General features: G+C 39.0%; 1 protein-coding gene across 8 annotated transcripts in view; it reads left to right on the top strand.

The window, feature by feature from the left end:
• Positions 1–24,155, top strand: part of LOC132391300 (cullin-5) — a 73,092-nt gene that overhangs the window by 17,616 nt on the left and 31,321 nt on the right. For all 8 annotated transcript variants that reach the window (XM_059964282.1, XM_059964283.1, XM_059964288.1 and 5 more), the window contains 9 exons: positions 829–928; positions 1,925–2,101; positions 6,395–6,536; positions 10,151–10,296; positions 10,714–10,794; positions 13,717–13,810; positions 17,251–17,381; positions 20,651–20,758; positions 21,105–21,169. In XM_059964282.1, coding sequence (XP_059820265.1) covers positions 829–928; positions 1,925–2,101; positions 6,395–6,536; positions 10,151–10,296; positions 10,714–10,794; positions 13,717–13,810; positions 17,251–17,381; positions 20,651–20,758; positions 21,105–21,169 — 1,044 coding nt within the window. The remainder of the gene's footprint in view (positions 1–828; positions 929–1,924; positions 2,102–6,394; positions 6,537–10,150; positions 10,297–10,713; positions 10,795–13,716; positions 13,811–17,250; positions 17,382–20,650; positions 20,759–21,104; positions 21,170–24,155) is intronic.

Below are 24,155 nucleotides of genomic sequence, written 5' to 3'. Positions count from 1 at the left end.
TATTTACCAAACCTTGGCCCACTGACCCAGCTGATCAAGATCCCCTGTAATTCTTGATAAAGCTATTCAAATATTTTAGTGTTATCTGCAGACTTACTAACCAAGACTTGTACAGGTGCTAGTATATCCCAGGGAAATTACTGATGTTAAGTTCTAGTATTTGCAGAGTGTTTTTGCTGTGAAATAGCTTGAAAGTATTTTATTGTATAGAAATGTATGAGATTTACTCTGGCCTGAAAAAGTTTTAATGCATTTATATTGTAAATTCCTTTGAAAAATAAGGCATGACTGATTTGAAAAATGTTATTTTTATAAAGTGTTAATGTTTCAATTTCTACCTTTTATGCTCTGTAAACAAAGGCTAGATGTTGCATTTTTGCCTTATGGTTTGCTGTTTGAAAATTCTTAAATGGAATTTCATGCTCACAGAACATGATGATGAAAGTATTGTTGAGTACCTGTAGTCTCTTTGCAACTAATATCTGACACAGCCAATGTCTGAAAAAGGAAATTCCACTCCACCAGGGATTTTATGTGCCTTCTTTGATGTGGGCGCCTAATGTTAGCACTTTGTAGTTGACTGCACAATTCAAGTCGCAGGTGACTTGTACATTATAGCACAAAATACAAAAGAAAATCATCCTTAATTTTAATTCTTGTGAGTTTCTATTTGTCTGTCTTCTATAGTCATATAAATTTTTAAAAATGTGTTAATGTAAGGCAAACATATTAATTTTTTGTAGGTACCCTCTGCTATAATTTCATTGAAATTAACATTTCTTACATTTTGCAGAATTTTGCATTGAAAATTCTATTGTTACTTTATAGAGATGTTCACGCCGTCTGTTTGTGGGATGATAAAGGTCCAGCAAAAATTCATCAGGCTCTCAAGGAAGATATTTTAGATTTTATCAAACAAGCTCAAGCTGTAAGTTTGTGGCTTAGTTGTTCTTTTGTTGAATGTTATGTTATCTACACAAAAACAAGTATACTCGATTGTAAAATTCCTATTGTACTACATAGGTCTCTGTTAAATTTGTTTGTACTAAAAGTAATAAAAATTAGCAGCTAAAATTAAGTGTAGCAAGTATAGTATGCAAGTACACTGGTGTGTGGAAATCAATTTACTATCCATAACAATACAAAAGGAGTACATTGGCTCATAGGGTTTATGCTGGCTCCCTGGTGAGCAATCTTGGCAGTCTAATTCTTCTCATTGCTCTATGGCTGTGGTTTCCAAAGTGGGTGATATCGCCCTCCCTGGGGACAGTAGGAGTTTCTTTGGAGGGTGGGGAGTAAAGATAAAAGGGATGGTGGGGGGGGTACTTGGTAGCAAGGGAGGCAGCTGAGGGATTATATGCTTAATTTAAGAAAGGAATTGCTTATTGAAAGCATTTGATCTTCAGTGCCTCATAATTGATTATGTTAATCATAAAATCATAAAATCATAAAATCTCTTGCTAACTCCACTGTTCTCTTAGACTTTGCTCGTAGTGCATTATAGTTGAAAAACAATGTTACATTTCTGTATTTGGCAGTCATGAGAAATCTCAACTGAAGAAATTGTTATTTCTGGGTCTGGCCCTCACTATATGGCTGCTCACAACTGTAGTACAATGTTAGGTAGTACGATTCCCATACTCTAATCATGTATTGGCCTTCTCCTCATCCACGTTCTATTGCCTCCTGCACAAGGAAATTATCATTCTTTTAAAGATTTAAGAATTGAAACTCGTTAAAGTGTTCTTTAGTTGTACTAGTATTAGGAAAAGGTTATGTGGCTGGTTTAGCTATCACTTGGTAGTGGTAGTGTCATGGCAAAGTCTCCTTCCCTTTAAAACAGATTTGTTTGCAGTTAAGCTTTATACACCCAACTATTTTTGCCTGAACTGATGTAATATGTTAATTATGTTTTCTTTTGTAGAGGGTGCTGAGTCATCAGGACGACACTGCTCTATTGAAAGCCTACATTGCAGAATGGCGAAAATTCTTCACACAATGTGACATTTTGCCCAAGCCTTTCTGTCAGTTAGAAATTACATTAATGGGCAAACAGGGCAGTAATAAGAAATCCAATGTAGAAGACAGTATTGTGAGAAAGGTAGGAACATGTGAATTTAATGTTATTCAATATATTTCCTTAACCTTTTAAATTTATCAAATGTAGCTTCAGTGGAATATAGTTTCACTGCAGTTGCAGAATCACAGAATGACTACAATATGGAAGGAGTTTATGATTATTTTTATCTGTACCAATAAGATATAGGAGCAATACAGCTCTCTCTATCCTCTCCCCAACGTTCTGCAAGATCTTTAATTTTAGGTACCTTTTAAATGCTGCAATTAACTCTCCCTCATTTTGTAATCCAATGTTTTTTTTTTGGTTCTAAAACAAGGAATTCTTCTTCATTTTTTTGGCTCGTCTGTCAGTCACCTTCATTCTATATGTGCTAGCTTAATGTGAATATTGTCTTGATGTACACTGCCCATTCCTGTTATGACTTTAAAGTTGCCTAGCAGCCTCTTGCGTTTTACTGCGGAGAGTGGGAGCAAAGAAAAAACCTAGCAACAGTCTCTCCACGTCACAAAAGCTCCATATTCTAGGCTCGTTTAGTATTTTATTTTTCACTTCTTTAAAAGCTTACATCTTTCATCTTATACATTTCTATCAAGTCATCTCTTTGTCATTTGGTCAAAGGAGAAAAGCCCAAGCTCACTCAACCTATCCTCATAAGGCATGCTCTCTAATCCTGACCGCATCCTGGTAAATCTCCTCTGCACTCTCTCTCAAAATCTTCAAATCATTACCAAAAATTTAATGTGCAGAATGAAAATTTGCTCCAATAGAATTCACGGAGGGGGAAATAACCCCAAACTTTATGCATAACCCTGTATTATAGGGGTGTCGCATTCCTGGAAAATGGGCGATATTGTGACTTTCTGTAATGCAAAGCCATGTCATCTGTGCGTGTGTCAAGAATATTGATTTGTCATTTCTGTAAGGGAGAATTTCTATATCCTGAATGCTCATAATGTGAGGGTTGCTGGTACAGAAAACTGCTTAGTAAACTAGTTCAATTACAGGCTGTCATTTCATAGCAAGAGGCCATTTGAAAGATTTGCTTTGGACATGATGTCAGTCTTTTCTATTGATACCTAATTTACATGGATTTTTAAAATAAATTTCTAAAATAACAATTTCCTTATCTTGGATGGTGAATATTGGTAGCTCGGGTTGAGGCATTTGATGTTGAGGTGTTTGCTGAGCTTGACAATTAGCTTGCAGTAGTTTCATCACATTCAAGGTGACATCCTTAATGTGCATTTGTTGGTGTTTCACTCTGCGAGGTGCTTGCAACTACATCAGGAGATGCTTATTAAGGAGAGAAAGTCGTGCATAACTTACTCATCACGCATTGAGATGTGTGATCTTCCCCTACATCAAGAATATATCAGAAATGACAGCTTGACTGTTTGAATCTCACAACATTGCAATGGCTCACAAACCAACAGTGACTTGAAGGAAGCTTGTCTCAAGAACCATGGTACCTGTAAAGACAACTGACAACAGCAATGTGGTGTGCAGCATTACATTGGAAGACTCCAACAAGAACTACATTGGCCAGACAGGATGTAAACTCAACTCGTTTACAGGAACACAAGTGGGCAGTAGGAAGTCATGATTTACTGTCGCTGATTGCTGTACATGAAGACCAAGAAGGACTCCACTTCTAACTGTATCCTTGGGGTAGCCAGACTTACAGCAAAAAGAGGTTGAAGAGCACATGTGTAGTGACATAGCTATGCTTGAGACAAGTCTGTATCGGCTAGGGCTGTAGTGAAACCTTTGGTTAATAATGTATTACACGAGGGATTTAATTCACCCCAGTATTCTGAATGCGGCACTCCACCCTGAGGCCTTCGTGAAGGTAGGGTCAAGAGAGGCAGAGGAGCCCTTACAACCCTTACAACATGAAGACTGTAAATGAAAGGGGAAGAAGCTAGAATAAGAAAGTGGGAAGGAGTACAAGCAGGCGATAGGTGAAGGTAGGTGAGTGGGGAGGAATTAAGTGAAAAGTAGAAAAGGTTAAAGAGATGAAGAAGAATCAATCTGATAGGAGAAGAGAGTGGCCTCCGTCCATTTCTGTCATGGTCTAATCTCCTCTCCTATTAGATTCCTTCTTTAGTTCTCTGTCACTATTAGGGAGGAGGCAGAGGAGCCTGCAGATCTTCACAGTGTTTTAGGGACAGCTTCTTTCCCTCTGCCATCAAGTTTATGAAAAGTCCATGAACGCTACCTTAATATTTTCCTCTATTTTGGTACTATTTATTTTTAATATATTTCATATTGTAACAGTAATTTATTGTCTATTGTAGTGTGCTACTGCAAAATAACAAATTTCATGACATGTTAGTGATAATCAGCCTGATTCTGATTCAAATACCATCTATAAATTTGCATATCTGTTATCTCAGATGGCAATAAGGAGGCATGTAGGAATGAGATGTAGCAGCTGGTTGAATGCTGTTGTAAAAATCTCACTCAACTTCAGCAAGATTCTGGAATTAATTGTCAGCTTCAGGAAAGGGAAGTTGGCAGAACATCTGTTTTCATTGAGGGATGGAAACGATGAGCAGCTTCAAGTTCCTGGTGTTAGCATCTTTGCGTAACTGTCCTGGGCTCAATATGTCAATGCAATCACAAGGCTTGCCAGAAATCTACTTTGTAGGAGTTTGAGGTAGTTTGGTATGTTGCAAATTTCTACAGGTTTATAAAGGTTGCATCACTGCCTGGTATTGAGGCTCCAATGCACAGTCACAAGAGGCTACAGAAGGTTGTAGACACAGCCTGCTCCATCACAGGCACAACCCTCCCAGCATCCAGGACAGCATGAAAAGACAATGCCTGAGGAAGGTGCCAGCTATCATTAAGGATACTCGCCACCACCCAGAACATGGCCTTTTCTTGTTACTCCTTCAGGAAGGAGGTTCAAGTGGTACTTGGTGATTAAGGAAGAGCTTTTTCCTCTTTGGCATATTTTTGAACAGTCCATGAACACTACCCCAGTATTTCTCTTTGCACTGTTTACTTTGCATTTTATGGTAATTTTATACTTTTGCATTGTACTGCTGGTGCTGCAAAACAACAAATTTCATGTCATATAAGAAAGTGAAAATGAATTGATTCTCATTCTGTGGCAGATGTTGAATTGTAACAGTTTCTGAGCTAGTTCACATTTGACAAGAGTTCTGCATAATTTCATTTCTGCCATTACATGATTGTAGCAGGTAGGGTGCATGAGAGGGTATCAGTGCAGTTAAGTACTGCTTCTAACATCCAGTGTTGCCTTCTGTCTCTTTATAAGCAATGATAGTATCTTCAGTGTGGAGTAATCCTTGTTACTGGCTTGTTCCGTTTCTCCTGCACTTTTTCCACTAATTGTCAGATTTTCATGTTTTATTTTGTTAGACATTAACCTTCAGACCTGTGGATGTCTTTTTTTCCCTGTTGTGTGAAACATGGTCACTGAGGCAGATTAGTGAAGCTCTAAAAGTTACTGTTATGATGTGACATATGACTGGTCGATAGAACATTAAAGCACAGTAGAGATCCTTCGGTCCACAATATTGTGCTGACCTTTTAACTTTTTCTAAGATCAATCTAACTTCCTTCTTAAATAACCCTCCATTTTTCTATCATCATGTGCCTATCTAAGAGTATCTTAATTGCCTCTAATGGGGCATGTTAGAATATTTTTGAAAAATGTTGTTAGCTATTCCATAGTGCAGGTAAATGATGAGACAGCTTAATCTTTTATATTTGACAAAGCTTATTAATTTGAATATAGCAAATCAATCTGAACTTAATATAAAAAGTATATAGTATAGTATTTAAAGGTTTGGGGGGGGGATATTAATTTACCCTTTTTACCTGCTCCTTTGGGCTGTACTTTGTTGAGAAATGCAATTTGATTTCCTGTGCAAGTTTTCATGAAGATGATTGACTTGACCTTGAACTTTCTGGTGGTATCATGTGTGAAGTCCAGTTGTGGACTTCCTCATTTTTTGTAGGATTGTGCATTTTATTTTAAATTTTTTTTCATTATTTGAGAAGTTGAGTTTTGTGTTTTTCCAGATTTTAAGTGGTTTTGGATATTTCTGAGCAGTGTGGTGATGGAGGACAGCTTAATTTTTTAAAAAATAGTTCATAGCCACAACTTTCAACTCAACTCCCATCTTTAAGACAGAACTTTCAGCTGGGAGGCCCTGCCTGGCAAAGCTTATTGAGAGCATGGGTGGGGTGCCCACAAAGCCCCAGCTTCAATATTTATAGTAAAAGAATGGGGAAGAGAAAATCCATTTCCTTAATTGTAGGATGTTTCAATTCTTTCAGCTTATGCTCGATACCTGGAATGAATCGATCTTTTCAAATATTAAAAATCGTCTTCAAGACAGTGCAATGAAGCTAGTACATGCTGAACGACTAGGAGAAGCCTTTGACTCGCAGCTCGTCATTGGGGTCAGGGAAAGTTATGGTAAGGTTATGTAGATTTCCTAATTAATAAAACAAGAAAATTGGTAAATGAATTTTTATCAGAATATTTGGAAGAGATTAAATATTCATTGGGTTATAAATTATATTTTTAGATTTGTAATTTGTAATTTATTATACAGTACTTATGCAAAAGTCTTGGGCACTGGTATATAGCTAGGGTGCCTAAGATTTGTATGGTACTATATGTACTAAATGTTTACCAATATTAACAAAAACTTAAGACTCACAGATATTGCGGTTTCAAGGGCAAATAAAGAGAATGGAGAGTGATATACTTCAAATCAAATCAAAATTAACACACGTTTGAACTGGTTTTTAAAAAAAATAGTTTATAGTATTGTGCAAAAGTTTTGGGCACCCTAGTGCGCTCTCTCTCTCTCAAGTCTCTCTAGACTTGAAGTAGTGGGGGGGCAAATATTCTTGCAGAAAGGTTGTTGGTACTGCTCCAGGGGTTTAAGCTAGAGTTGTGATGGGGTAGATAGGATTCAGAGTGCCAGGGTAGCTGGTGGAGTTGTTGTGGGGAAAGTAGATGTTAAGCCCAGAATCAAAGTCATGAATGGAAAAGTTAAACAAGGTGGGACTAATGTTCTGAATTGTGTCTATTTCAATGCAAGGAATATTGTAAGTAAGGCACATGAGCTTAGAGCATGTATCAGCATGTGGAATTATGATATGTAGCTATTAGTGTGACTTGGTTGTAGAAGGAGCAGGACTGGCAGTTCAATGTTCCAGGGTTCTGTTGATTTGGACATGATAGGGCAGGAGGTATTAAAGAGTGAGTGGGCATTACTTGTGAGTGAATATGTCATAGCAGTGCTTAGACAGGACAGGCAAGAAAACTTTTCTGAGGATATAAGGGTGGAACTCAGGAATAAGAAGGGGATGACAATGCTAATGGGATTATATTAAAGACCTCCCAATAGTCAGTTCGATTTAAATAAGAAAGTCTGTAGGGATACAGCAGATAGTTGCAAGAAAAATAAGGTTGTGGTAATAGGTGATTCTAGAATCCCATACTGTAAAAGGACTGGGATAGAGTTTATCAAATGTGTTCAGGGAAGTTTACTTAATATATAGAGGTACCGATCAGAGCTTGCAATACTGGATCTCCTGTTAGAGAATGAGACCGGGAAGGTGACAGAAATGTGTGTAGGGGAAGACTTTGGATCTAGTGATCATAATTTCATTACTTTCAAGATAACTAAGGAGAAGGGCAAGGCTTGTCCTTGGGTTGAGATTCTAAATTGAAGAAAAGCCGGTTTTGATGGTATCAGAAAATAACTGGCAGGTTTGAACTGGGGCAGATATTTTTCTGCAAAGGGATGCTTTGTAAGTGGGAAACCTTCAAAAGAGAACTATTGAAAGTACAGAGTTTGAACAGTATGTTTCTGTTAAAATAAATGGCAAAGCCAGCGGGTTTAGGGAATCTTGGTTTTTGAGGGATATTGGAGCCCTGGTTTGAAAGGAGGAGGTGAGTGGTGGGTCTTGGCAGCAAAGAACAAACAAGTGTAAGAAATGCAAGAGAAGGGAAAACAGGAGCGCCAAAAGAAAGTATGAGGTTGCTCTGGCAGACAAGGTGAAGGAGAATCCTAAGGGATACTTTAAGAGTATGGCGACATTAAGAGCAAAAAGATAGCAATGGACAAAATTGAATTCATTGTGAGGGAGATCTTAAATGTATTTTTTGTAATCTGTATTTACTTGGGAGGTGGGCACAGGGTCTGTATAACTGAGACAAAAAGTAGTGATGTCATGGACTGTATTCAGATTACAGACGAGGAGGTGTTTTGCTGTCTTAACGCAAATTCAGGTGGATAAAGTCCCTAGGGCCTTGTGGGAGGCTAGTGCTGAAATTTCAGGGGACCTGGTAGAGGTATTTAAAGCATCCTTAGCCGTGGGTGAGGTGCTGGAGGACTGGAGGATAGCTAAAGTTCTGGGAAATTGTAGGCTGGTGAGCATGATGTCAGTGATGAATACATTATTATAAGGGACAGGATATATAATTATGTGGATAGATAGGGTCCAATTATACATAGTCAACGTGGCCTTGTGCGTGGTAGATCATGCCTAACAAATTTTGAGAACTATAAGGAGGCTACCAGGAATGTTGATAAAGGAAAGACAGTGGATATTGTCTACCTGGACTCCATCAAGGCCTTTAACGAGGTGTTGCATGAAGGCTGTTTCAGAAGATTCAGTTGCTTGGTATTCAGGATGAAGCGGTAAGTTGGAATCAACATCGGTTTCATGGGAGGAGAGAGGGGTAGCAGATGGTTGCCTCTGATTGAAGGCCTTTGATTAGTGGGGTGTTGCAGGGATTGGTGCTGGGTCCAGTGTTGTTTGGAAGTCTGTGGAAACCTCATTTCACACGTGTTTGTGAGTCTGCTGGAGAAGTCAAGCCAAATCTGAGTCTGCTAGAGGCAGAAGATGGCCTGTTCTAAGCTTGGAGGACTGCTTAAGTATGTGGGTATATGGGTGGAAGGAGGAAATAGGGCTTGTTTGGCTGTTGTTATTTTGTTGCTTGTGGTCTTATTTGTGTTCTGTTATTTTGCAAAGTATCATGGCAATGCAATGTTGGTGCTAGAATGTGTGGTGACATCTGCAGGCTTCCTCCATCACATCGTTAGGTTGTGTTAACACAAATTATGTATTTCACTATACGTTTCAATATGCATGGAGTAAATTTAATGTGAATTATCTATGTTAATAACTTGGATGATGTGGTAAATTGGATCAGCAAATTGAGATATGTGTTAAAGTTATAGAAGACATTGGTGGTGCCATAGTTGAAGGATTGTCCTGTTCTGGTCACCTACCTACAAGAAAGATATCAATAAAACTGAGAAATAGAGAAATTTACAAAGATGTCACCAGGAACTGAGGACCTAAGTTATAGGGAAAGATTACGTAGGGATTTTATTCCCTGGAACATGGAAGGATGAAGATATAGATAGTATAAATACACACAGGCCTTTTCCACTGAGGTTGGGTGAGACCAGAAGTAGAGGTCAGCAGTTAAGGATGAATGGTGAAACATTTGGCAAGAATCTGAAGAGCAGTTTCACTTGGTGGCGTGAGTGTGAAATGAGCTGATAGCAGAAGTGGTCGATGCAGGTTCAGTTGCAACACTGGGGTAGGTATGTGGATGGGAGGAGTATGGAGGGCGTTGATTGTTGGAACTAGGCAGAATAGCAATGTGGCATGGACTGGGACCATCTATGCTGCAGTGGTCTATGACTGTTTTTCCCAATTGTGGAGTTGAGCATTCAGGCAGCATGCACTTAAACACAAAGAAAAAATTACTTGTAAGAAGCGTTTTAACTACCAGATATTAGTTATAACTGGGTTTGAAGGCTGAGGCTGAAGAATTTTTTAAGCAACTGCAAATTCTGACACCCAGGTTCTTTTACAAGTTATAAATTTGCGCATGATGAAGAGAAAAGAAAAATCAGGAAATTTTCTGCACTTTTTAATTTGTTTTGTCCTTCAATTATAGCAAGTGTTATTAACTTATCTGATACTGGTTTTCAAAAGTGATTTTTTTTTTGTGTGTAACCTTCCTCCTCACCAGGTTTTGTTTTTCTTCAATTGCAGTCAACCTGTGTTCAAATCCAGAAGACAAGCTTCAAATTTATCGTGATAATTTTGAAAAAGCATATTTAGATTCAACTGAAAGATTCTACAGGACACAGGCCCCATCTTATTTACAACAGAATGGTGTACAAAATTACATGAAATATGTAAGTTAGATTCAATAAAATACAAAGTATAATGTATTAGTACATAAATGGCATAGTTTGAGGGAATGATAATTTAAAAACAATGTAGTTATTTCAATTGGTTAATATAATGCAATTGATCTGAGCTGCAGTTCCAGAACTGGCACTGAATTTGACTTGCTTGAAAATGCTTTCAAGTGCTTCCCCCTCATGAACATTGTTTAGTTATGTTTTATGTTGTAAATATGTGAATTTGGCTTTTAATTTTCTCATAGTTGTAACATGCAGATATTGTGATAAGCTCTGCAAATGCAGAATTATCACTCAAGTTAGATATTCAAAGGTCAGTGAAATTGAACCTGCTGTAGATTTGGCATCCTCAGATGCAGAAGGAAAACATAATTGTTATGTTAAATTCAAGTAAAATCTCTTTTACAGGCTGATGCTAAATTGAAGGAAGAGGAAAAAAGGGCACTTAGGTATTTAGAAACCAGACGAGAATGCAACTCTGTTCAGGCTGTAAGTTTTTCTCATACAAATTTAAAATTTACGTCTTTTTCCAGGGGATGTACATGGCGGTTGGGGGGGGGGGGGGGGAAGTGGGAGAAATCTTTTTGCTTATTCTGCTTATTCTTTTTTGCTACATTTATTTTGTGCTCAGAAGTTTCTGCCATTGCATTTGCTTCAAACCATATTTTAAACACCCACTTAAAATTGATTATTTGAGGAAATACAAAGCATAATACAAGTATTTTTTCAAAGGATGAGATAAATTATTTGGGTCACATTCCTTTGTCTTGCATTATAGTCATGTGACATGTTTCCCTAAGCTGCAGAACCAGCTGTGTACATCCTTACTGTTAAATGGGATTGCCAGCCTTGATGGTAGGAGGTTAAGAGTAAGGGAATATTTCTCCAATTTTTTTGGTGAAGCTACAGTTGCTGTTTTGTGTACAGATTTTGTCTCCTTGATAAAAGAATGAGCTTTCCATGGAATGGTTACATTGAAGACTTATTGCATAAATCAGCCACGATGGAATGGTGGAGCAGACCTAATGGGTTGAGTAGTCTAATTGTGCTTCTTTAGTTTATGATCTTATGGTTAATCTTGATTTCTGGGATGACTGGGCTGTCCCCTGGATAGAGATTGCGAGAAATGTATGTCTCTATTCTCTGGACTGTGATATCTCATTATGGTCTGTATATTTCTGTACTTTACCAAGTGAATGCTGAGATATTGTTCTTATTGGGGATAAATTTTAGATCTAATATGGGATTATTCTTTGTCTGGAGCATCGAGAATCTTTGGAATTCTTGCCCTGCAGGGCTTTGATGGTTTATGGATGAGTATGTTTGTTTACTTATTTATTGAGATACATCACGGGAAAGGCTCTGACCAGCAATCCCCCATTTAATCCTAGCCTAATCACAGGACAATTTACAATGACCAATTAACCTTTCACCTTTGGACTGTGGGAGGAAACCAGAGCACCATGAGGAAACCCAAGCAGTCATGGGGAGGTCATACATGCAGTGGTGAGAAATGAACCTGAGTTGTCTGTACTCTAAAATGTTGTACTAACCACTACACTACCGTGCTGCTCTTAGGCAGGCAAACAATTTAGGTGATAAGGGGAATAGAGGATACAAAGTTACTATGTGAACATTGAGTTGTATTTAATTTGTGATCTTAAAAGGAGAAGGAAGAAGAACAGGATTAAGAAATTGTATATGTGCTCTTTGTATCTCTTAGTGTTCTGATTATGAAAAGTTGTTGTATTGTTGCACTAGGATTTAGAGACTTTGTTGATCAGAATATGTGGGATTAATGAGATTTACATCATTCAGCCCCCTCAGTTAACAAAAGACTGATGTACTGAATGATGGTTTAAATCAGATTGCCTGTTGAAATGGATGGATAATAAAGCAAATTTGGACACCGATAGCCAATTTGACATTCCAATTTCCAGCTTAGCTTGTATTTAGTTTGAGTGACTTTATTTGACTATATTTAAAAAGGAAATGTTAAAATAGTTTTTAGTAATGTCTACTAAACTGGAATTGCACCAGTATTTGCTAGTAACTCCAGAGCAATTCTGCTCATATTTAGAGAGTAATCCTGACAGAGTTGAGGCAGATTACAAATAAGTGAATTTGGAGAGCAGGGGGAGGCTGCCCATCTCCTCAAACCTGCTCTACCATTCAATAAGATCAAGGCTAATCTAATTGTCAACTGAAGTATCCCCTTTTGCATCCAATTGATCTGTCTTAAAAACTTTCAAAGACTTGCAACCCTCAGAGTAAAAGAAATTCACCTTATCTGTTAAAATGGGTCACCCCAGTTTTAGATTTTCCTATGAGAAAACTTCTTTTTTATCAAGTTCATCCAATTAAGACCCCTTAGGATATTGTGCTTCATCCAAATCAACTTTAATTATTCTAATTTTTAGCAAATCTAGCCTGTTAACTTTTCCTCCTTTGACAACTTGCTGGTTACTCTATAAAGTCTTCAATGAAATGCTTCCAAAGCAATTGTATCCATCCTTTAATAAGGAGACCAATAGTGTACGCAAATATTCCTGATGTGGTTCCCTGATGACCTATCTAAACATAACCTTCCTGCTTTGGGTTTAATTACCCTAGCAATAAATGTAAACATTTCTTTAGCTTTCCCATTTATCTGCAGCACCTACACATTTCTCTCAAATCATGAGGAATGACCCAGGTCAATCTATGTACCCTCACCATTTAATTTTTCACCCTGGCAAATATACAGTTTTGTAGTTTCCCCACATTATATTGCATTTGCCAGATCTTTGCCCATTCACTTATCTATGTCCCTTTTGTAACCTCCTTGTATCCCCTTGACATGTCACTTCCCTACCTATCTTTATGTCATCAGCACATCTAGTAGCCATGTAAATCACTAACATGGAAAATTGAAGCCCAACACTAATTTTTACAGTGCACTTTGTTACATGTCTGTTTTATGTTTGCATGAATTTGTAATGGTGTTTTTCTTTATGATGCGCAATTCAACAATGATACTTTAAAATTTTTATGGATACATATGGATGTAGACACCATGGTAGTGTAGTGGTTAGCACGACACTGTTCCAGCTCAGACTTTGCATCCTGGGTAAGGAGTCTGTATGTCCTCCCTGTGAAATGCATGGGGTTTCTCCAGGTGCTCTGTTTTCCTCTCACAGTCCAAACCTGTATTGGTTAATGAGTTCATTCGTCATTGTAAATTGTCCCATGAGTAGGATAGGGTTAAATTGGCGATTGTTAGGGCTTGCTGGGCAATGCAGCTGGAAGGGCCTATTCCGTGCTGTATCTCCAAATAAGTAAATAAATACCACTGATTAACTTAGCCCTGATTCTAATGAGAATGATACACTATTGGAAAGGACTTTGTTGATTGCAAGTGTTTCATTTCAGCTTATGGAGTGTTGTGTTAATGCTCTGGTGACTTCATTTAAAGAGACAATCCTAGCCGAATGCCCAGGCATGATCAAACGTAATGAGACAGACAGTAAGTACAATTGTAACTTTTTATTTGATTAACTTTATAATTTGTACTAATAAAGCAATTAGTTTCAAATTACACTTTGTCTTCTTGATGGAAATTTCTAATGGCTTTCAGGTGATACTGAGGTCCCTAGAATTCAATTTGAACACTGTGCACAATCCTTTGGCTGAATTGTTATGTAATTTTTACATGGGCAATTCTAATGTGCTTTATTGTCAAATCTTCCTACTTTCATACCTCGGGATTGTCTGGGCTGCAGCACACTTTGTAGATTTTCTTTTGTAAAGTGTAGTTTGTGGGCTCCTATCTATTTTGTATTTACTTATTTTCTGTGTTTCAGCTTGCTTCTCAGTGGCTATTCATCTTTTTTGGTAAAATCATGCTTAGTGTTCACTATTCTTTTCTGAATTAGAATTCTCTAAGAATTTAATTTATAAATTGCCAAAATAGTTTAGTCTTTTACATTGTGTATAGGTATCAGAGTACAGTCTGGAAATTCAAACTTCCAAACTAAAACTTATTGATTAGGTTATGAAATGCATCTGTCAGATTACATCTTGTCACGTACCCCGTGACCGGGTTAAAGAACTAGCAGAAATGGAGAACGCACTGAAGTCTGGTATTGCTATAAACTAATAGTGTTTATTAGTAAACTACACAATACAGTATCAAACAGGTTAGCAGCAATATATGTATACATAAGTGTGGAAATAGGAAAACCAAGCTTCAAGTCTAGGGGTAAATGAATCCAGTCTTACGATGATATGTAAGAAAGGTCAGCTCAATGCACGAGGTTGCTGTTGTTGGTAAGAGAGAGAGATTTCTAATCCAAAGGCGTATGTTGTGAGAAGGCAATTATGTCGATATTCCAAAATAACAATAGCAGCAGGTTTTATCCCTGAAGTTGTTCCACTCCACACACGAGTATCACCGACAGTGATCTTCAACGAATATCTTTCAACACAAGTGGTACCACACCTGAATTCAGCTACAGGTCATCCCAAAGTGGTGGCCACAGGATACTGGAACAAAATCCACGTACGGATTATCACCAACAGTAGCTAATCACTGAGGTACCATCTTCAAGTGATAAAACTACCAACCCAGGCCAGGATTATCACACGCAGGTAGATTCCACACCAGGTTACCCCAAACACACAACTGTGATGGCCACTTATCTAGTTCCACGACATACGAAATAACTCCAACGGTGAGTAGCCACAGGGATGCCTGTCTACAGTGAACTACCACACCCAAATAAGGGTAACACACAAGTGGTAATTACAAAGGTTTCTCCCTCACCAGAGAACCCACTCCTGTGGATTAACTACGTGACAGTCACACCTTCGTATTCGAATGGAACTCAAACTCGCCCTTACGGGCTACTTAGGACAGAGTCCAAACAATGACCTCTTTGTCACTAGGTTTCTTCTGTTTCAAACCTTCCTCTCCCCTCTTCCTTTAAAGTCACTGAATGTGACCACAAAACATAGGCGACCGTTCTTCTGTGCTGGAATTATCAACCCAGGTCAGGGTTGGACACAAATAACTCTCCACCAGTCACATCTTTTCTGTACTGCGAGAGCCACTGATCGATTTCCCCGAATCGATCTTCCACAAACCCACCTTCCTGTGGGCACAACATACTCATCCATTGTCCAAAACCATGTGTGTGTGGGTCCAGCAGCTGACCTGGTATTTATTTCAGCATGCTGAACATCAGCTGTCCATCAACCTGCTCTGCCCTCCTCTCGCTGTAAGACTTTTTTTACAAGCAAGCAAGTGTCCTTGTGGAAAGGTAAACAAACTGCAGAGAAACCATGACATCAATCTTCCGAGTATTCTTCTTCTTCTTCTTCTCTCTCTCTCTCTCCCCCTCTCCCCCTCTCCCCCTCTCCCCCTCTCCCCCTCTCCCCCTCTCCCCCTCTCCCCCTCTCCCCCTCTCCCCCTCTCCCCCTCTCCCCCTCTCCCCCTCTCCCCCTCTCCCCCTCTCCCCCTCTCCCCCTCTCCCCCTCTCCCCCTCTCCCCCTCTCCCCCTCTCCCCCTCTCCCCCTCTCCCCCTCTCCCCCTCTCCCCCTCTCCCCCTCTCCCCCTCTCCCCCTCTCCCCCTCTCCCCCTCTCCCCCCCCTCTCCTCCTCAAACAGTGTCCAAACGTCAGTCTCATTCTCCTGACAGTTTAAAGTGATAGTCCACAGCAATTATGAACCCTAGGGGTACATAACAATCTGTCCTGACCATCATGACCCAACCAAAATTGTATAACCATATCTTACATATGTGTCAGAATCCATTTGTCACACATGAAGAAAATACTTCATTAACTCACTGAAAATATCATTTCATTCTGAATACCAGTCCATGTGAAATTTTACGTTTCTGTCCTTGAGTGTCATTTCTAAGTACTGAAGTACATCTGCACTCACTTTTTGATAATATGACTATTCTTATGGTTCTTGTTGAAAATAAGATCAGTTCAAAATAGTTCTGTAATTAGGTCAATGAATCAGAAATATTTGCAGTAGTAAATTTATTCTGGATTATATTGTGTCTATTATTGAATTAAGTAGTAGTGAATTATGGGTCTGCATATGGAATTTTTCATAAAACTTTCATTTTGAAAATAACATAATGCGTGTTTTCTGGAATATTATGGCAGTTGTTCAGGTTCCTGGCTTGCATAAACCAAATATGTATACCAAATACTGAGTCAAATAGATAAATGAGACAATATTCTGTGCTTTACTAAATGGTTGCTTTCATTCATAAATGGTCGTAGAATGTCTATGCATTTTTAATTGTAGTTTTTGATTGTACTTAAGACAAATTTGCCTTTTAGTCACGTAACCCTCAGGTTTGGCCGGTGGCGTTAGTCTAGGAAAGACAGTCTCTGGCCCCGCCAAACGTGTGAATTCTGAGGTGCAAAACCTCTTGTGTGGGTGCTGCGTGATGTGTTACCCTGTTACAAGTCAGTACCACAAAATAACAGACAGTACACCATATGCAATTAAATGATTTAGGTTTATAATTCTTAATTTGACTAAAGGGTTAGTAAAGTAAAACAAGAAGAAAAGGACCCATTTCAATGAAGCAGTCTAATGTGCACAAGTTGGAGCTCATGGCTTCCCTTCTGCTGGTCCACCGTTGATTTCCCCGGGCTTCGTTGACTCCCACTCCCACTCCTTTCTACGACCTCTCCTTTCCAGCATCTTGTCTCTTCATCTTCCACTGAACAAAAGACCCAGATCACCTCGGTCGCAGGCACACAGCAAAAAAAAAAAATCACTCCAAAGCCCCCGTTATCTCTAGACATAAGACTGCTGCAACCATTACATTAGTAGTGAAACCTTTCCCAGGGTGTTACAGTCACAAAGAACTGAACTTATTTTAACTTGCATTGGTGTCTGTGGTTGGATTAGATGTAACATCTTAGTTTTAATCTCTAGAACTACACTTGATGTTTACATTGATGGATAAAGTTCCAAATGGGATTGAACCAATGTTAAAAGATTTGGAAGAGCACATTATTAGTGCAGGCTTAGCAGATATGGTAGCAGCCGCAGAGACGATAACTACTGTAAGTATATAAAAGCAACTATTATTTTTCTGATTCAATTTATTGCTTATTGTAACTAATTTCAATGCTTATCATGTTTTTATTGACTTTTATCCAAATTTTATGCAATTACGCCTAATGAGATTGGAGCACAGAGATATGTTTTCAGAATTACTGCTTTTTAATGCAGCTTTTTCATGTAACAAGAACGTTCCAGATGATCCCCATGAAAGTCATTAAACTAAATTTGAAACCACCATCTGAGATGTAAAGCGGATGACAGGTTTTCAAGTGAATTTTAAAAGTAGAAAGAAACGTGTGTAAGCATTCAAAAAGATTTACAATTTTGGATCTTGGCCAAAGTCGTCAATAGTGGAATAATTTTTAAAAGAAACACTGAGGTCTGAATTGGAGTAACTAAAAATGTTGGAAGTACTCAGCATGTCATATAGCATCTTTAAAAAGAGGAACAGTTAATAATTGAGAGTATACAGCATTTTCTATTTATATTTCAAATTTCCAATATTTCAGCTTTTCAGAATTAAAACAATGTGGGTATCCTCAAGATAGTTAAAAAAAAAAATCCAACAGTTTCCAAGGAAAATGCGAATTGAAAACAGTTTGAAATAGAGACCCTTGCTTAACTGGGTTAGATAGCCAGTGTTGTTGCTTGTTAGCAGATATATAGATTGCCTCAAGTTTATGCAGAGTAGATAAGAGGAACCTGGTGTAGTGCTTTCAACATTATATCAAACAAAACTGCCCTTCTAATGTACTGTCCTTTTTCCAAGCATTTTGGTTATGAAAACCATTCTGTCCTTCCAAAATTTGTCATAAACTGAAACAACCAATTTCACTTGCCACTGCAGGAACTTGTGAAATGTATTGACAAACTTCTTCAGTTAGTTATTTTAAAGATCTGTCTTGATTCCAAAGCTGGCAAAATAATTTTTTAAATTAATATTCTGATTCCAAAGATCAGTTGATGTTTTGTGTATAGAAGCTTAAGGAGAGCTGAAAATACACCATTTACTCTATTTATTTTTTTAAAAACCCTTCTCACTTTTGTTGAAGTTGTGGTAAGGCAAGGGTTAAAGACATCATCCCGGCACTGATAGCTGGGACAGTTGTAGTCAAGTGAGACCGCCAGAGCCTCCATTTCCCACCAGGAAGGCCTCAAATTGGTTGGAACTCCAGACCCAACCAATTCCCCTTCACCACCACTCTCCTCCATCTAGCAGAATGTGTCCTCACTCTTAATAATTTCTACTTTAGCTCCTCTCATTTCCTTCAAATGGAATGTATAGCAGTGGGCACTTGCATGTGTCCCAGCTGTGCCTGCCTTTTTGTTGGCTATGTGGAACAATCTGTGTTCCAAGCCGACACTGGTGTCCATCCCCCACTTTTCTTACACTACATCAACGACTGCATTGGTGCTGCTTCCTGTACCCACGCTGAACTTGTCAAATTTATCTATTTTGCCTCCAGTTTCCATCAAGTTTACCTGGTCCATTTACGACACTTTCCTCCCCTTTCTCAATCTCACTGTCTCTATCTCTGGAGACAGCTTATCTACTGATGCCTGTTATAACCCACTGACTCTTACAGCTACCTGGACTATACCTCTTCCCATCCTGTTACTTGTAAAAACGCCATTCCCTTCTTCAATTCATCCATCTCCGTTGCATCTGCTCTCAAGATGAGGCTTTTCATTCTAGAACAAAGGAGATGTCCTCCTCTTTCAAAGAAAGGGGCTTCCCTTCCTCTACCATCAATGCTGTCCTCAACCACATCTTTTCCAGTTCACGCACGTCGGCTCTTATCCCATTCTCCTGCAACCCTACCAGGGATAGGGTTCCTTTTGTCCACACCTACCACTCCACCAGCCTCTGTGTCCAACACATAATTTTCCCAAACTTAGGCTGTCTCCCACCACCAAACACATCTCTCCCCCCCCCCCCCCCCCACAACCTTCTGCCTTCTGCAGGGATCGCTCCCTACGCGACTCCCTTGTCCATTTGTCCCTTCCCACTGATCTCCCTCCTGGCACTTATCCTTGCAAGTGGAACAAATGCTAACACCTGCTCCTACACCTCCTCCCTCAGGTCATGTACTGTGTCTGGTGCTCTCGGTGTGGCCTCCTGTATATCGGTGAGACCTGACAGATTGGGAGGCTGCTTTGCTGAGCACCCACCCTCTGACCACCATAAGAAACAGGATCTCCCAGTGCCCACCCATTTTAATTCCACTTCCCATTCTGATGTGTCAATCCGTGGCCTCCTCTACTGTCACAATGAGGCCCCACTCAGGCTGGAGGAACAACACCTTATATTCAGTCTGGTTAGCCTCCAACCTGATGACATGAACATCGATTTTTCAAAATTCTGGTAATGGCTAACTCCCTCACTATTCCCCCATCCCCTTTTCCCCCTCTTACCTCATCTTCTTACCTGTTTGCCCAATGCCTCCCTCTGGTGCTGCTCCCCCTCAGTTCTTTCTTCCCTGGCCTTCTGTCTTCTATCAGACTCCCCCTTTCTCCAGCCCTGTATCTCTTTCACCAATTGACTTCCCAGCTCTTTACTTCATCCCTCTGCCTCCCAGTTTCACCCATCACCTTCTGTTTCTATCTCCCCTCCCTCACCTTTTAAATCTATTCCTTGTATTTTTTTTCTCCAGTCCTGGTGAAGGGTCTTGACCCAAAATGTCGACTGCTTTTTCCCCATGGATGCTGCCTGGCCTGCTGTTCCTCCAGCATTTTGTGCTTATTGCAGACAACATAGCATTAACTGTGACAGTATTTAATCAACCTAGAGAATGGGGCCTCTGAAATGACACCTTTTCCAGAAAGGTCTTTGAAGAACAATGCTTCCCTTTACACAGTAGGGGCTGCCAGAGACAAACAAGATTGGAATAACAAAAAACTGCATAGCAGTGTGGTAACAGATCTTGTGCACATGTAAAATAAAGTCTGATAGAGTTGTACATCTGCACATGTTCCGGGGTTACTTTATTTTTGGCAGTAGCATTTTAAATGCATGCTATCTTTACTTCTCAAACTTATAAACCTTTATCAGATCTCCCCTCAGCTGTATAATTGCTGTATGTTTACAGCATGAAATTGGAAGTTTGTTATTGATGATCTGGGTAATATTGGTAACTTGTCAGCTGTCAAGAGACTAGTATTATATACTGTTCAGATACTATATAATTTCCATAGGCCAGGGATGTTAAGTTGAAAATATAGCATGTGTTATATTCATATTAAGCAAATTAATTTATTTCTGTTACAGGATTCTGAAAAATATGTAGAGCAGTTGCTTACATTGTTTAATCGATTTAGTAAGTTAGTAAAAGAGGCATTTCAGGATGATCCTCGCTTTCTTACAGCTAGAGATAAAGTAAGTTTTCTTTTGTTCTAATGCTAATCAATTAAACATTTTCAAATTTTAAAGTTTTGATTTTATAATTTTTTCTATGGTAATTTTTAATTCTGAAGTTTACTACAAGGTAACTAATAAATGTAAATCTCTCCTGTTTATACAATCTATTGTTTTAATCTAATTAAATTGATCAAATTAAACATTGAAGTTGGTATCTGCTTTCTTAAAATTGTGTTTTCATTCATCAGGGTATAATTTATTGATTTGCTTCATGAGAAACACTGTGAACATGACTGGAATGCATTCTTGTGCATTTAGTTACCAAATTATTTGTTTCTGATTGTAAAATTTAACTTCTGAACAGGCATATAAAGCAGTTGTGAATGATGCCACCATATTTAAGCTTGAACTGCCGTTGAAACAAAAAGGGTAAGAATGTTTAAAAGTTCTACTAATGAAATGCTTTGCAAGTATTGAAGATGACTGGACTTTCCTTTTGTGTAATGGAAAGTACAGAATTGATTCCACAAGTAGTCAAAAGATTTCAATGTGAAATTAAGCAGTGGATGAATTGCAGGAGGGATAAAGATGGGTGGGAGTAATTGGTATTGATTGTCCAGAAATCGGTGGTAGTTCATTTCCAGGTCATGTAATATACCAACATTGTGAGCAATCCAGTTTATCCTCAGAAGTTGACCAGTGCTTGCAAAATGAGTCCTCGCTGTGGAGTGGAATTTAATCTGGGGACTAAAACTGTCTTTTTAGGTTTTTGAGGAAATTGCATTTATCAAAAACGGTGTTAAAGACAGGTGAGATGGTCGTGATAGAATTGACTGTTGACATACTAGTGGAATTTGAGGTTTTGTACTTGGATGATGTTGCTAAGAAATGCTATGGGAGGGAAGAAACGATAAATTATTGGTGTTCTAGAGGCAGTAAAGAATGAGTAAAGGAAATCCCTTGCCTGTTACCAGCTGAATGGGGGAATTCAAAATTCAGAGTACATTTATTATCAAAAAGTATGTACATTTCAATGTATACAACCTTGAGATTCGTCTCCTTACAAGTAGGCACAAAACAAAGTAATCCAATAGAACCTTTTTTTTCAAAGCTTGCAGGGAGATTTATGCCGGTTAGAAGAATGGGCTGAACGTTGGCAGATGGAGTTTAATGCTGAGAAGTGTGAGGTTCTACATTTTGGCAGGAATAATCCAAATAGAACATACAGAGTAAATGGTAGGGCATTGAGGAATGCAGAGGAACAGAGAGATCTAGGAATAACTGCATAGTTCCCTGAAAGTGGAGTCTCATGTAGATAGGGTGGTGAAGAGGGCTTTTGGAATGCTGGCCTTTATAAATCAAAGCATTGAGTACAGAAGTTGGGATGTAATGCTAAAGTTGTACAAGGCATTGGTAAGGCCAAATTTGGAATATTGTGTGCAGTTCTGGTCACCGAATTATAGGAAAGATATCAATAAATTAGAGAGAGTGCAGAGACGATTTACTAGGATGTTACCTGGGTTTCAGCAATTAAGTTACAGAGAAAGGTTGAACAAGTTAGGTCTCTATTCATTGGAGCGTAGAAGGTTGAGGGGGGATTTGATCGAGGTATTTAAAATTTTGAGAGTTGATAGAGTTGATAGAGTTGACGTGAACAGGCTGTTTCCATTGAGAGTAGGGGAGATTCAAACTAGAGGACATGATTTGAGAGTTAGGGGGCAGAAGTTTAAGGGAAACACGAGGGGGTATTTCTTTACTCAAAGAGTGATAGCTGTGTGGAATGAGCTTCCTGTAGAAGTAGTAGAGGCCAGTTCAGTTGTGTCATTTAAGGTAAAATTGGATAGGTATATGGACAGGAAAGGAGTGGAGGGTTATGGGCTGAGTGCGGGTAGGTGGGACTAGGTGAGATTAAGGGTTCGGCACGGACTAGGAGGGCCAAGATGGCCTGTTTCCATGCTGTGATTGTTATATGGTTATAACCCATGAAAAACAGAAGCCTATCAAACACTCAATGTGCAGAAAAAAAACAAATTGTGCAAACAATAATAGTAAGTAAAATTCAGAACTGCAGTTCATGAAAATAAGTCCACAGCCACAAAGCCAGTCATCACTACAGCCAATTCAGAAGCCTGTTAGTTTCAGGCCACAGCCTCAGTTCAGCACAGACGAGTAAACCTTACCAAGCAGCGAGCTGAATGCAGCTGTCCTGCACCTTCAAGACCTCAGTTCACACCGCAAAAATACCAGGTTGAACAGGCAGTTCAACAGCTCAACTCTGAAAGGAAAGTTACAGGCTATTGATTACAGTAATCTTATCCAAGGAAAATATGTGATTAATACAGTATTTTTTTTGTTTTGTTTCCCACCTGGAAGTCATCGCTGTGCTTCACCTGTATCATCTTAAACTGAAAACCCTTCTTAAACCAGTATTCTGTGCCACTCCAGTGACAGAGGGCTACCCCAACACTTTTCCAGATTCTGCCTTTAGAACATGATGAATCTGGATTTAGTTTTATTTTATAATTAGAGATACAGCACAGTAACAAGCCCTTCTGCCCCAACAAGCCCATGCATTCCACTAACACCCATGTGACCAATTAACCTACGAACCCATACCTCAGAGGTCACAGGGAGAATGTACAAGCCTTTAAGACAACAGCTGAATTGAGCCCAGGTTGCTGTCACCTTAACAGCATTGCACTAACTTCTGTGCTGCCTTGCTACCCTGTATACTGTGCTGCTAAGTTAAATTTCTCATCACCTGCCGGTGATAATAAACCTGATTCTTTTCTGATTCTATACTGAACACACCTTGATTATTGAAGTTCTCTGTGCTAGCTCACATTGTTATTGGCACTTTTCACTAGTACTTTCAAAGCCTCTTCGGAACAAAATGCAGAATTCATCCATTCTTCTTTACAACTTTCATACCATTTTTACCTGCTATTTTTTTGAGGCCTTCACATTTTTTTTGAAACAATGCTTTTTGTCCATCTGTTAAACATAGTACAACATAATAAGCTCGTCTGCCCTCCATGCCTGCTGACCATGATGCCAGTCAAAACTAATCCCATCTACTTGGATATGGGATATCTGTCTATTTCTTGCCTGCTCATGAATGCCTAGATGCCTCTTTAATCTTTTATCTTATCCATTTCTACCACTTCCACTGGCAAAAATCTAGGCATGTCCCACTACTTTGTAAAGACAGTTATGGATAAGGATTAGACTGGTCCTCAGGTGCAATCGAGAGAGGCTAACCATAATATTAGCAAGCAAGAACTGGGGAAAGTAGAATGGAAGAGGCTATATGGGAATATATCCACATCTGATTGTGGGATTAAAGACCAGCTAGTTAGTGTTTAGAACCAACTGATTCTTGAGAAGAGGAAAGAAAAGGATAGCAAGGTTCATG

Source organism: Hypanus sabinus, chromosome 3 (genome assembly GCF_030144855.1).
Source record: "Hypanus sabinus isolate sHypSab1 chromosome 3, sHypSab1.hap1, whole genome shotgun sequence".
NCBI lineage: Eukaryota > Metazoa > Chordata > Chondrichthyes > Myliobatiformes > Dasyatidae > Hypanus > Hypanus sabinus.
Note: the sequence above shows the minus strand (reverse complement) of the source record. Positions and strands in the feature narration are given on the sequence as shown.